The 13,475-nt window shown below is 41.8% G+C and overlaps 1 protein-coding gene across 3 annotated transcripts in view; it reads right to left on the bottom strand.

Annotated features, from left to right (window-relative positions):
- Positions 1-663: 663 nt before the first annotated feature.
- The window catches only part of clcn5b (chloride channel, voltage-sensitive 5b), a 38,835-nt gene continuing 26,023 nt past the window's right edge, over positions 664-13,475 (bottom strand). For all 3 annotated transcript variants that reach the window (XM_047386026.1, XM_047386025.1, XM_047386027.1), the window contains 9 exons: positions 11,766-12,000; positions 11,510-11,685; positions 11,175-11,315; positions 10,454-10,640; positions 8,533-8,675; positions 8,215-8,364; positions 7,255-7,360; positions 6,584-6,800; positions 664-1,654 (listed from right to left, as the gene is read on the bottom strand). In XM_047386026.1, the coding sequence (XP_047241982.1) occupies positions 1,564-1,654; positions 6,584-6,800; positions 7,255-7,360; positions 8,215-8,364; positions 8,533-8,675; positions 10,454-10,640; positions 11,175-11,315; positions 11,510-11,685; positions 11,766-12,000 (1,446 nt within the window). In that variant the 3' untranslated portion in view covers positions 664-1,563. The remainder of the gene's footprint in view (positions 1,655-6,583; positions 6,801-7,254; positions 7,361-8,214; positions 8,365-8,532; positions 8,676-10,453; positions 10,641-11,174; positions 11,316-11,509; positions 11,686-11,765; positions 12,001-13,475) is intronic.

Below are 13,475 nucleotides of genomic sequence, written 5' to 3'. Positions count from 1 at the left end.
TGCAGCAAACTAGTTTTAAATGCATATATGTTTAAAAACAGCATGATGCACATGTGACTGCTGCATAATAGTGTCATGGCCCTTTTATTGAACAAACACCTTGTTTTCATGGTGCGTGTGCCATTTCTGTGCCAAACTGACTTTATGCCTCCAAAGGACAAATACGTTCTGAAATCAGCTCTATCGCCCCTCGCCTAAATGTTTTTCCTGGCCGTATGCAGCAGCTCCGGGCCCTGATGGAAGCAAAACAGAAAATCAGCCCAAAGGATGAATAAAAAACATATATATCGGCAATGAGGCGAACCCTTACGAATCCTGGGTCTACCGAAACAGACCAGCTGGAACTATAGAGGGTTAAAAATGGCTCTAAAATAATATTCTGCTGATGAAAGATGAGCAGAAGACTGAATGGGGATTTAATCTCTGAAACAACACAAGCAAAGGCTAATTATCGCCACACATTTCCTCACTTCTAATTATTACTAAGATGAATTATTTACATCCCACCCACATTATGTCACATTACAAGGATATTCTCATGTTTTGGATTAAGGCCTGGATATAAGTTTCAGATCTGATTTATAAAATGAAGCAAATAAAAAAACAATCAGGTAATTAAAAGGAAAACAAAGATAAAACATAAGAAAAGACAAACACAAGGCATTTAAATCATTGTAATAATTTAGTGGGATCAACAATTTTACATTAAATTAATTGATGTCATGATTCTTTAAGCCCTTCTGCTGCCCTCCCATAAGGCATGGCATGGTGTTTGGGATTTTTGGGTCAGAGCGAAGCTGCTACAGTGCCATTCTGAAGGTGGTGGGTCAACACTGCATTAGTTCCAAGGCTGTCACCAGCCTCAAGCATCCAGGACACAATAAGACATTTCTGGGCAGTTCCCAGGCTGTCATCAATGTCTTCATTGGAGTGTAGGTATGTGATCCTCTGTTTGACACTCCTGTCTCCCTAATCAATCCTTGCAGGAGGAGGAGGAAGCTGTCGGTGCATCCACTGTTCCTGGAGATCAGCGCTCTGTCTGGACTTGCTGAGAAGGCTCGGGGGCATTCCCAATCCTCTATCTTCTTTTCTCCCACTTTTATTTTTCTCTTCCTTCACCTCGTCTCCTCATTTAAGTGTCCATCAAGGAGGATTATCTCCTTCCACCTCCCTCTAGTCTCAGGTAAAACAGAGAGGCAGGAGGGTAAATGGAGGAGAGATCTAAATCACAGATTCCGGACGTCAGAGTTTCCTCTTGAAAAGCGAGAAAACAAGGAGAAAGGAAACTAGTTACCCACACCCACGACTCTGGGTGAGTCAATGTTACAGAGAGCTTTTACTTTATTGGCCCACTCTCCTCTCGAGACCCAAGGCCTCAAAACAACAAAACAAAAAACAAAATTGCAGGAAATTAAACTCCACTGTCCACAACCGGTTTGTGCAAATGAACGCTGGACGTTTCTGGGGAGTTGAAGAGGTAAAGGTGTATTCTGAGTGTCTGAGCTGGTGTCCGTCCTCCGACCCGCTCCGTGGAGAGGAGGTGGAAGCAAAGATGAGAGGAATTCAGTTGAAGAGGATGGAGTCAGGGTCTCTGTTGGCCATCTGTGCCATATGCTTCAAGATATCCTTTTTAGTGATGATTCCCAGCAGCCTCCTGGTAACGAGAGACAAAACGTTGAGGTTAAACAGATTTTTTTAATGGCTTCGTCATAGAAAGGAAAATCTGGCTGAAGGTCTGGGCTTTTCTTATGAGACCCTGGTTTAATTCTGTCTTTTTAATGTCAGCCTCTGAAGAAAACTGTTTTAAACCTGCATTTTAAAGAAAGAAATAGCCCACTGTTCTTCTCATAGACATGCGAGGACTCTGAAAATGGGATGTTCAAGGACAGGAGGAAACTGAGCTCAACCCTGTCTTATACCCTTGGAGTACACAGTTGTAGATTTTCCTGACCTGAGTTTAAAACGTAGGTTCAAATCTGCTGGAGTTGAATGGCAGCGATTGAGAGGTTGAGCCACTTATGTTATTCTGGTTTTTGCCATTATTGTTTTATCTATCCTAACTTTAACATTGTGTTTTATTCTTTATAGCTTTTATCATTTTATTGTTTGATTTTACCTGTTTAGCATGCAACCAAAATTACTGTCTCGCAAAGGTTTTCGCACCACTTTTACTTTAACTTTTACAAATTGTGACATTTCAGCCACAAATCTCAGTGGATTGCATGGGGATTTTATGTGAGAGACCAACATAAAGTGGAGGGAAACAAATCTGACCAGCTTCCTTGCTGAAAAAAAGGCATCCCCACAGCATGACACTGCCAATACCATGTTTCAGGCCGTGGAAGGTTCAGGGTGATTTGCGGTTAGTTTTTCACCACAAATGACACGATGCATGTAGTCCAAGAGATCTGTGCACATCTTGTGGTTTTCCTGATGATAGAGTCATGTACCTGAGCTGTGCATCTATACAGCTCCTCCAGAGTTACAGTGAACATAGTCTGCAACAGAAAGACTTGTTCATTCTTTTTTTTTTTTGCAGCCCTGGTTTGGGAGTTCCTGACAAATTATCTGGGCAGAACCTTTCTTTCCTTTTTGGGTTGTCCAACAACCAATCAGTGATTGGTCAGAAGTTTAAAGTGGCTGTAGTTACTACAGTGATGAATAGTGCACCGGGAGGGCCCTACAAGGATTTCCCAGGATAGTTCTGCATTTGAGTTTCTCATAAATTTAATTAGGTGACCTTTGAAGTCAGCTGGTTGCACTGTATTCGATTTATCATTAGGGGTGCACCGATACGTGTCACATAACCAAATAAATACCAACAAACCCCCAGGAATTGGCCCGGTTTTACTTGTGGGGTCGAGAACCAATGTTACAAGACAATATATCGTGCATCCCTATTTAACATATTTCTGGTTTTTATTTGGAAAACATTTTTTTTTTTTTTTTCCACCCCCCAACCATGCCCTACTTTTTTCTAGTCTGTCACATAAAATCCTAATAAAATACACTGAGGTTTGTGGTTGCAACGTGACAAAGCTCTAGGGGTACAGAAACAGACTAAGGCATTCCTGACCGCGTATATTTTTGCAGAATAAAGAAAAAGAAAATAACAGAACAATTGTGAACAAAAGCATCTGATGAGGACATTTAAGGGCAAAGAAAAGCTCTTCTTTAAAGTTAATTTCACAAATAGACCTTTATTCCCACTAAACGGGGCAAATAAGGGAAATAAAGAACCAACCTTTCATCTTTCAAAAACAAAACTTCTACTAATAACTGAGTCACTTACTTTCAATCTTCCTTATATTTAAATGTTCCTCTGACTTCCATTCATCCAAATTCCTCTGTACCCTCACATGTGGATCCACTCTGATGAAACTCTCAGCCTCTTGTCGTTGACCAGAAAGCAGAGTGTCTAAAGCAAACGTTTGCGAATCCTGCGGGTCTCCTTGTGCCTGTCGATGGCCTGCCAGCGGCCACGTGTGCCATCAGGAAGTACCAACGCATTGAGCCACTGACTGAACACTAAACTGCTCGTTCATGAAGAAATGCTCCAGGGAACCCCAAAGGGAAGCGTACACAGCGTTAAAGACGGGCCTTAGTTGTGAAGGTTCATGCTGGCAATTACTTCTATTCAAACAAACACACTTCACCTAAAGTCTTTAAAGAGGCATGGAAAGCTTTAAACTTCATGGCTTTAAACAGAGTGGTACAACAAAGCCTACTTTCAACAAATGTAATGATTGCTTCTGCCTTTGAGGAACTTGGTCTACTTTAGAAGTTAAAATGCTCCCCAGCATCCAGTTTGCTACTTCTCTAATCTTCCCCTGAAAGAAAAAGGTCAAACCTACTAGAAACTAATTTAAAAAGGAAGCACTTACTTTTTAATCCCCTCAAAAGTGTAAAACAAAGAAAGAAACTGCAGTTTCAGGCCAACACTTAAAACACAAACAGATTAGATTAAAGCTTTGAACTTCAAAATCTCCCTGCCGCAGCCTACGCTGGAGGCGGCATTCCTCCTCCAAATGAATACAATGTGCCAAAGACAGAAAGTAACAAAGGGAGACCACAAGATGCATCATAACATCGGTACGTGCAAGTTTGGCAGAAATATCGTGTGAATATACATAGACTTCCACTTCCAAACTCCCTGAAACCCGAGTTTCAACATCAGCGCTCCCTTCTATGAGGCGAGGAGGAAAGAAGAAAGGAATAAAACAATCTGTGATTTCTAAGTGGGAGAACCTTTTGTTGAGGTCCGTTTCACAGTAATTTTATGAGAACAATATCAAACAAAGACAGTTATAAAGTCTGACACACAGCTGTACTGTGGCAGAAATGTTCAGCTTAGTGGGCCTCAGTGGAGCTTGGGGTGGCAATGATTTCACACAAAGTGAGGTCACTTTTAAAACCAACCAAGCAGCAGACTGACTCAGTTTTCTGGCCCTCTAAACAGAAACTTGTCCTGATTTTCAGAAAGTCCCCACTCAGGTACTTGTCGTATGTTCTTACAAAAGGAAATAACTCTGACTGCTGGCTAAAATGTTTTAAGGGCACAACCATGAGATCTCATCTTTCAATAATATCTTATAGCAGCAGCATTATCTCTTGCCAAACAGTTTAGAGAAAACAAAACCCACGTTTTAAACAAAAATCTCGAGGTGAACAACAGCTAATACCCCTGCTGTTGATACTTAAATCCACTTTTTATCAGCAAGACAGCACTTAGTCTTCTGTTTGATTTCCCAAAGTCGGAGGATACAGGCTGAGGGGTCTTAGAGAGATTACAATGCAAAGATAAATGCTCAATGTGGTCCAGAGGCCTTTGTCCTCTCTTAAGCTCTCTTCTACTCGGCTCCCATCAGGTTTGGGGACAAGATGGTTATGGGAGAAGATGGAAGGTCATTTTGTCTTTTTATGTTTCCTTATGTTTAGGACCATAACTCAACAACGACTAGATATTAGTTTTCTGGTTGAGGCCACTAAGATCTTCATTTAAAATCTCGTGGTATTTGTAATGGTTCATGACAACCCACATTCTAAGGAAGAGAAATAGACTTGCAGCATCATACGTCCTCCACCATACCTAACAATGGACTTTGCCGTGTATTTCATTTTTGTTTCAGGTCAACCCACATTTAGTGTTTGTTTGCAAAACAGTCTACAAACCCATCTCACTGTTGTGTATCTACCTTTCTTTTGATTAGTGCAGGGAGATGCCCTGCTTACATTACCTTCCTAAGCATTTATGACTGTAGCACACAGAATTTGATGACTAGCTAAGCCAGGCTGCCAGAGTTTTTTTGGACATATCTGCAGTTCTCACACAGCCAGTATACTGCACCACTGCTACAGTGTTTCACAACTGCCTCACAAATGTTGCATTGGTCAGTCTGCACTAATAAACATTCACTCACCTATGCATGAGGCAGGATGGTTGAAACTCAGAGTGAAACTGATGGCATGACCAACTTTCTGACTACGTCAGATAATTATTTGAGCACTTGGGGGCGATAGAAAGGCATTGGATTTTTATTCCTGAACAGTCGGTTGATCCTTAAAATATAGAAATAAATATACAAGGTGATGTCACAGGCAAAATCTCTCTGCTTCAGCAGAACGCTGAATTTTATACCCTTGATCCCTTGGCACATGGAATATTCAGCATGGTCGGGCACCAAAAGCAACATGCATACTTCTAAGATGTGACATGATTTGATGTTCCTGCACTCCTCATTTAGACCTAGGTAACATGTTTTTCAATATGCCTGTGTACATGGCAAGTTGGGAAACTCCACTTATTAAAGTTCATATTTACGACAAAGATGGGAGGACAGGAAAGGCTTTTTTCATGGCATCACTCCCAAACCAAAGGGGATGCATGTACCTTTTGCTGCAGCTGTTGAACAGCAAGCTCTTTTTTCCTTTTTACCTTCTCATCATCCTCCTTGGATCCGACAGATTTTCGAGAACCAAAAGTTCACATTTTCTTCCAGTTTTTAGAACCTTCTAGACAAACTAATACAGAACATTTACCAAGCTGTTTTTTTTTTATTTGTGGGTCCTGGAAATCAAGACACCCAAAGCTGAAGATGGCTTCTGATTAGACAGTGCAGTAGAACGTATTTTCTTGACATCTGGTATAATTCAAATCCACCATCTGAATCCTTCTCAAAAGTTGACTGAATTAAGCTGCATTAGATACAGATTCTTTAAAATCTTATTTTTTTGTAGTTTGGCCAGATTAAGACCCAGATAAAGAACCACAGGTAAAAATTGGAAACCCCCCCATCTAAGATCTAGACCACCCCAATCAAAAAACTATGAAATTGCCCTTTTAACTTTTGAGCAAGTGTCCATTTATCTGTAGGTTCTCTCAGTCAGGAGCTCAACAAAGTTATCAATAACTTACACAAACATTCACATTACGATGAAGTGATAAAAAAAAAAAAAAAAGAGTTTCAGCATGAGATTATGCTACTACAATAAAAAAATACTGTAGTAAATAACATTTATTTTAAGGCTTTTCAAGCATCTTTCTTTCCATGGGTGTCTCTTATACAACACATGAATACCATACCCATTATGTGTGACCAGACACTGGCGAAGCCCTAGTTTCCTGAAAATATCCACAGTGATGTCCATGGCTGTGTGGTCCGTGACCGTGAAGGGGCTCAGGTCTACGATGCCTCTGAGGCGGAGGGGAGGGGGTGCTTCAGGCGGCTGAGCGGGGGTGTGCTCTGTGAAGACCACCTTGGAGGCGCTGACGATGCCGTCCTGACGCTTCCGGGCGTTATCTGATGGGAGAGAAGAGGAGAGTAAAAACACTAAAGACTCAAACAAACCCAGAAAGTTGACAGAACTGCATTTCTAACCTCAGATAATGGATTTTTTTAAACCATATGAAGATGTTCCTGGCCTTCTAGCCTAAAGGTTCTACCTTTTAACCAGGAAAAGAACCGCTTCAGAGACCGTAACCCTGACCTTTATCCACCGAGTTATACAAGGAGTCCTCATAAGCCTATTAATTCAGGGCTTAATGACAACAACCACCATACTAGTGTTGATCCATTTTTACCACTGTTTGAAGCAAGGTGTTAAAGCTAGATCAGCTGAACTCTGTAAATGTCACTGTGGAGTGAAGTCGCGGTTTAAACATTTCTAAAGGAGTTAGAATGCCACGTCAATCACATAAAATGGTAACATTTGGATATTTATTTGAAAGGTAATGTTTGCAGGTAATGTCCTGACCTATTGATATGAGAAGGTCTCTTCTGAGCACAAATCCCACCAGCCTTTGGGACTCCTGCGAGACGACCACAGGGAAGCCGCTGTAGTGAGTGCTCTCTACTATAGTCTAGGATGACATGAAGAAGGTTAGGATTTATTCTCTGGAAATAAGTTTCAGTCTAGGAGAACTCTAACTAAAATGTTACATAAAAAAGCAGGGATTTTGTCAATACGGAATGCCTTGTAAAAGTATTCACCCCCATGAACTCCTCAACCTTCGGACACAAACACCAACTTCCGCTATTTTATTGGGATTTTATGAGACAATCACCAAGTACAAGGCATTACTTGGTGATTGTCAGTGGAGAGAAATGGACAAATGATTTTCATAAGTAAAAATCTCAACCAGATCAGATGCAGAGTGTCTGTGAACATACTGAACATTTTTTAGTACAGTCCCACATTCTTCATTTTGACTGGGATATCCTAGGATGTAAACCATCCCACTGTAGCTCTGGCTGTATGTTGCAGGCTGGGAAGGCTATGTCTTTGTAGATTTGACCCTTTCTATTTTCAGATGATGGGATGAAAAACGCTCTGAGATGCTGGTGATATTGCCCTATAATCTGCTTTAACTTCTCCAGAACGTTGTCCCTCGCCTGTCTGCTGTGTTCCTTGGTTTTTATGATTCTAATTGGTAAAGAATGTTCTCCAACAAACCTCTGAGGCCGCCGGTTTTTATTTAGGGGTATCGGTGTAAAGACAGCTGAATAAAAATGCACTTTTGAAAATGCAATTGTCAAAATAAACTTCAAATGTGATACATTTTGTTGGTCTGTCACATAAAATCCCACATGAAACACGTTGATGTTTGTGGTTATATCAGGATGAAAGGTGAAAAAGTTTAAAGGGTATAAATACTTTTACAAGGTACCATGCTCTATCCATGTATGGTGTCATTTAGGTTTTTGGTGTCCATACCTCCACCTCTCCTACAGTCATGCCATCCTGTGTGAGCACAGCCAGAGCAGGGTCTCCCCTCCTCGGCCTCATCACGTCCACGGCCAGGCTGCTGTGCTCAAACTCTTCTTTCGGCTCCAGGAACGGGTACCCGTTCAGCCTTATGTGAGCCTGCAGATACAAATGAGTGAACGTTTCAGGTTTAGCTAAAATAGACACATGGAAAAAATGGAATAGGTTTATTGGCACAGAGTTTGGCATGAAAAAGAATGTAAATGGAGTGGATAGATGTCCGAAAAACCCTCAAAAATCACAAGTTATTGTCTACACACACTTCACCTCATAAATTCCCTCTCTTCCCAAGGCGTCTGCTACCCACTTGCTGGTCATGGTTGCAGCCATGAGGGGAACGATGTATTCTAAGCCGCCAGTCAGCTCAAACATAATGACCACGAGTGACACCGTCATTCTGGTCACCCCACCTGAAACAGGACATGAGGTTAGACTCCACACAGAAACAATTTCTCAGACGCCAGTCGCCGGATTGTTGCAGCTTCAGAAAAACAGACGGCACACAAAATCGTGGCTATGTCCCCAGAAAAAAACGATTCGTCAGTTGCGTTGAGATATATGGGGTTCAGTCTGAATTCAATAACATCTTGTTTGGCAGTGGTTTAGCCAGAAAAATGTCACTGCACCGCTCTGCAGCCTCATCCGTCTAAACCAGCAGCTGACGACAGCTGGGTGGGAGATTTATGGTGAGTTTTTTTGAGGAATGAAAATAAGCTGTTTTTCAGATGTCAAGGATGGAACAGATAGTGCTGTCTGAACTGCCTCCTGATGTTTACTCAAGAAATGTCAAAACATTTTCAATTTCCTTTAACATTGGCCAGTAAGACAATCCGATTAATCCAGTGTTTATAAACATAGCATTGATTGTAATACAGCCTTTAAAAACTGCTGCAAACTTAATGCTGCTTCTGTGCAAATAAACTCAAACTGTGTTATGTTTCTTTAGTTTTTAGCTTGATAAGATAACTTAAGTGAAAACCTAAATACAACTAACCATGTGACGCACAAGAAATAAAAATGAGCAGAAGCTGAGCTGACTGGTTATTAGAGAACCTGTGACTCATGAACATGCAACACTTTGCTGAGGAGGACAAGGAGGCTGTGAAAGATAAGAAAAACATAGGCTAATCACACAAGGAAAAAAAACTAATCGGAGCAGAGCTGACTGGATACTTTAGAAATTTCAGTACAGTGTCTTTTATTTCAGGCATAAGATTTATTATAAGGATGCTGTACAAGCAAAGTCAAACCATGATAAAAAGGTTTTTTACCTACCCTTTATGCATGAGAAAAGCTACTATTTCCACAAATTAGAATTAGTAAGCCCTGTATTTAATAAATCAAACATGTTTTTTTAAGACAGAAATACATTCTCAATGTATCCTCAAAGCTATACCACAACTCCACTCCCAGGACAGAGTCTTATGTCCATGGAAATGATGAACATACACTGTATATCGTCCAGTTTCCCACCTTGTAATCAAATATTCAGCTCAAATATTTGCAGCCGCATTTGTTCTACCCATATCTACCTCATAGCTACTTTTTTTTTACATTTCCAAGAAGGACGGGACACATAATCTTAACCAGTTTGTCATGTTCGAGCTTTTCATTCTCAGAATACCTCCACACAGAGACACCACAAGACTTCCTTATCGAATGACCAAACAGCTGCCTGCTTCTCATCAACTCCAAGCTGCTTCTGGGCACTCAGAGGAAACACTCTAACATGACATTTGTGTCTTTGGTTTGGTTTTTCCTCACAGCCCAGATCTCCTAAAGGTGTGTCTCCCACCAGATACACACTTTCAGCGATGGACTGGCGACCTGTCCAGGGTGAACCCCGCCTCTTGCCCATAGACTGCTGGAGATAGGCACCAGCTCCCCCGCGACCCACTATGGAATAAGCGATATAGAAAATGACTGACTGACTGACTTTCCACATATTTAGACTGGGTGTCCAATCAGCATTATAAACTAAATTAGAAACTGTCTGTAAGGTTGCACAGCATTGGTTTGATCTGATTATATATTTCTGGATATGAACTGGATCTGTTTATCTTTTAAAGTACTGTGAGATGACATTATTGTGAACTGGAGCTTTATAAATAAACGGAATTGATCTGAATCAGCAAAAAAAAACAAAAAACAAGCAAAAAAAAAAAAAAAACAGACTTCTATGAATCACCTAAACAAGCAGCAGCTCCGACCATTGCGTAAAGTCCTGGTGTGATGCAGTCTGCTCCTGGGGAGCACCATCCTCTAAAGATGAGCCAGTCGTGGTTGTAGTAAGCCAGCTGCTCCATGCCCACACCCAGCAGTCTGCCAGCTATGGCTCCCACAGCCATACTCGGGATAAAGAGGCCAGAGGGAACCTGGATGGACATGGAAAGGAGTCAGAGGACATTTAAAAATGCAGTTTTCCACACAACTAATGGGGATCAAAATGTAAAAAGAAAAAAAGAACAGAGGGTTAAAAAGTAAAAGAGAAGTGGTCCACAACTGATTTATCCAAAGTGTGGAGCATTCAGACATGAAAAAAACAGCTGGGTTTGATGGGAACATTTACACTTTGAACTGTTTTATAAACAGGTGACGTGACTGATCACAGCAAAGCAACTCGAGTTTCCGACACTTCATTTCTGCTGAAAAACATTAATCATCAATGAAAGCAAGAAACGTGTTTAAATGTGGCTGCAGATATATTAAAGACAGTTCTTGCTGTGGTCTCTTCACATGCTTAGTTATCCCACGGAGTCCGCAGGACAAAACATTGGAAACAATTGATGGCGAGTTCAAAGAGGAGGGATGACAATTTAACAGGCAGCTAAGTACAAATGATGACGAAAATGTTTACGACATGGCTCTCAGGCACAGAAACTGTGTGCTCAAGTGTATCCTGAACTGACCTTCATGCCAAAAGTAATCACAGTGATCAGCATCTTAAAGATCAGGGCCAGGGCCAGCTGCCACAGGGCGGTGTAGAGGCCTTCTCCTGCAGGCCGGTCAGCGAGGCTGTTATCTACACTTGTTTCTGATGTGTTGGATGGCTGCAAGGGTGTGTGGGAGGGGCAGCCACCAGGACGATGCATAAAATGACAAAAAAATAGGAGAAAAATTACAAACTTGACTTTAAGTCTATAATAACTTGCTGTATTCTCACACAAACCCCTCTGTCAAACACTGACTCCAACTTCACACACTGAAACTGACCCTGCACTGAAATAAGGAGTCATCTGCTGACCTGTTTGTAGCCACAGAGCTGAGACGAGTCCAACAGGGAGCAGTCATTGAAGAGCTCAGAGATGAGCTCTGCTCCACTCATTCTGGTGTAACTGTTTGGGAAGGCCATCAGGGCGGTCACCGCAGTGACCACCAGCACCTCTATGATGGGGTAGTGGCCGAGCCGAGTGGTTTTCCCTGCCAGACACGGAGACAGGCTTAGTAATACACACACACACAAAGTAAAAGGTTCTAACAGTTTGGCTGATACTACTTACGTGTCCTGCACCATGCGATGTTTGCCTTGATGAACAGCGCCCCCCAGAGGCCTCCGAATATCCCCAGCAGGATGAAAGGAGCCAGCTCCACCAGGTGCCACGGGGCGTGAAACTCCACGTAAAACAGCACGAGGCGGCTGTTTCCGAACGGGTTGATGGAGCGCAGGGTGAAAGCTGCCACCAGGGCAGCGAAGAATGAACGCCACAGGGTCTTTAGGGGGAAGTAATAACTCACCTAATGGAGGGGTCAGAGGGACAGAGTGCTTAAAGCTGATTAGAGGGCCAGTTAGTAAGGAGAAGGTTGGTTTTATTTGCCTAGATTTGTGCAAAGGTTTATAAAATATTGATGCATTGACAGAAGCTGTAAAATGACCACAGTGCCTTGCAAAAGTATTCATACCCTTGATGATTTTCTCATTTTGTTACGATACAACCACAACCATCAATGTATTTATTTGCAATTATATTTGACAGAACACAAAGCAGTGTATAACTGGGAAGTGGAAAGAAAATGAAACATCCATTTCAAAATTTTTACAAGTTTACCAGTTTGAAAAATGGGGCGTGCATTAATATTATATTTTGTAGGATTACCTTTCGCTGCAATTACACCTGCAAGTCCTATGGGGGAATGTCTTTATAAGCTTTGCGCATCTAGAGACCAAGATTTCTGCCCAGTCTTCTTTAAAAAAAATAACTCAAGCCCAATCAGATTAGAGGGGACATCTCTCAGGACATCAATTTATTTCCAACTCTTAATACAGATAATCAACTGAATTTAGATCTGGACTTTGACTGGGCCACTGTAACACATAAGTATGCTTTAATTGAAACCATTCCATTGTCTGTTTAAGGTTGTTGTCCTGCTGGAAGAAACATCACCTCCGTTTTTAGGTCTTTTAAAGCATCCATCAGTTATTCCTTCAGGGCTTTATCCAATGACTGACCATCTGCTCTGACCCTACTGAAGAAAAGCATCTCCACAGCACGATGCTGCCACCACTAAGGTGATGGTAAGTAGAGTTTTTTCCAGTTTTTAGTGACATGTAGTTTTCGCATGTAGATAAAAAGATAAATTTTTCTCTCATTTGACCAGATCATCATCTTCCATGTTTGTTTATGGAGTGCATGACTAACAGCTGTTGTGTGAACAGATTCTCCCACCCGAGCTTTGGATCTCTGCAGCTCTTCCAGAATTACCTTTGGTCTCATGGCTTCTACTGTGATGAATGAAATCCTTGTATTTATCCGTGGCCTGTGTGGTGTGTTTGTTGACTTACTGCCCAGATCTCTCTTGAAAAGGAGATTATCCTGGATAATTAAAATGACATAATGTTCTCTTACAAACGTCTAAAGTCTTCTACAACACAGCTTTCTAGAGCGCAGTGGGCCTGAGCCTCATCGGCAGGGTTCTTTGCCAACACATTTCAGCATAGCGGGTCGCTACGCTGCCTCGTTTCGAGCCGCTGGCTCAAGGTGCTGACTCGGCGATGCCTAAAGCCGCCGCTGCCGAGGCAATGGAGGGCAGAACTGGGGCGTGTGTCTGAGTGAGATGGTTTTATACCAGAACGCAGGGCTGTGACGTAGACATGTACCAAGCTGTTTGAACCAATAGGGTTCAACTGCAGTGGCCACTGTTCCCCAAAGAGGGCAGCACTAAGATGGGTTTAGGACAGATTATGCAAAATTAAACAAGTTTTCCACAGGAAC

This window comes from Girardinichthys multiradiatus, chromosome 14, assembly GCF_021462225.1.
Source record: "Girardinichthys multiradiatus isolate DD_20200921_A chromosome 14, DD_fGirMul_XY1, whole genome shotgun sequence".
Lineage (NCBI taxonomy): Eukaryota > Metazoa > Chordata > Actinopteri > Cyprinodontiformes > Goodeidae > Girardinichthys > Girardinichthys multiradiatus.
This window is presented reverse-complemented; position numbering and strand designations above follow the sequence as displayed.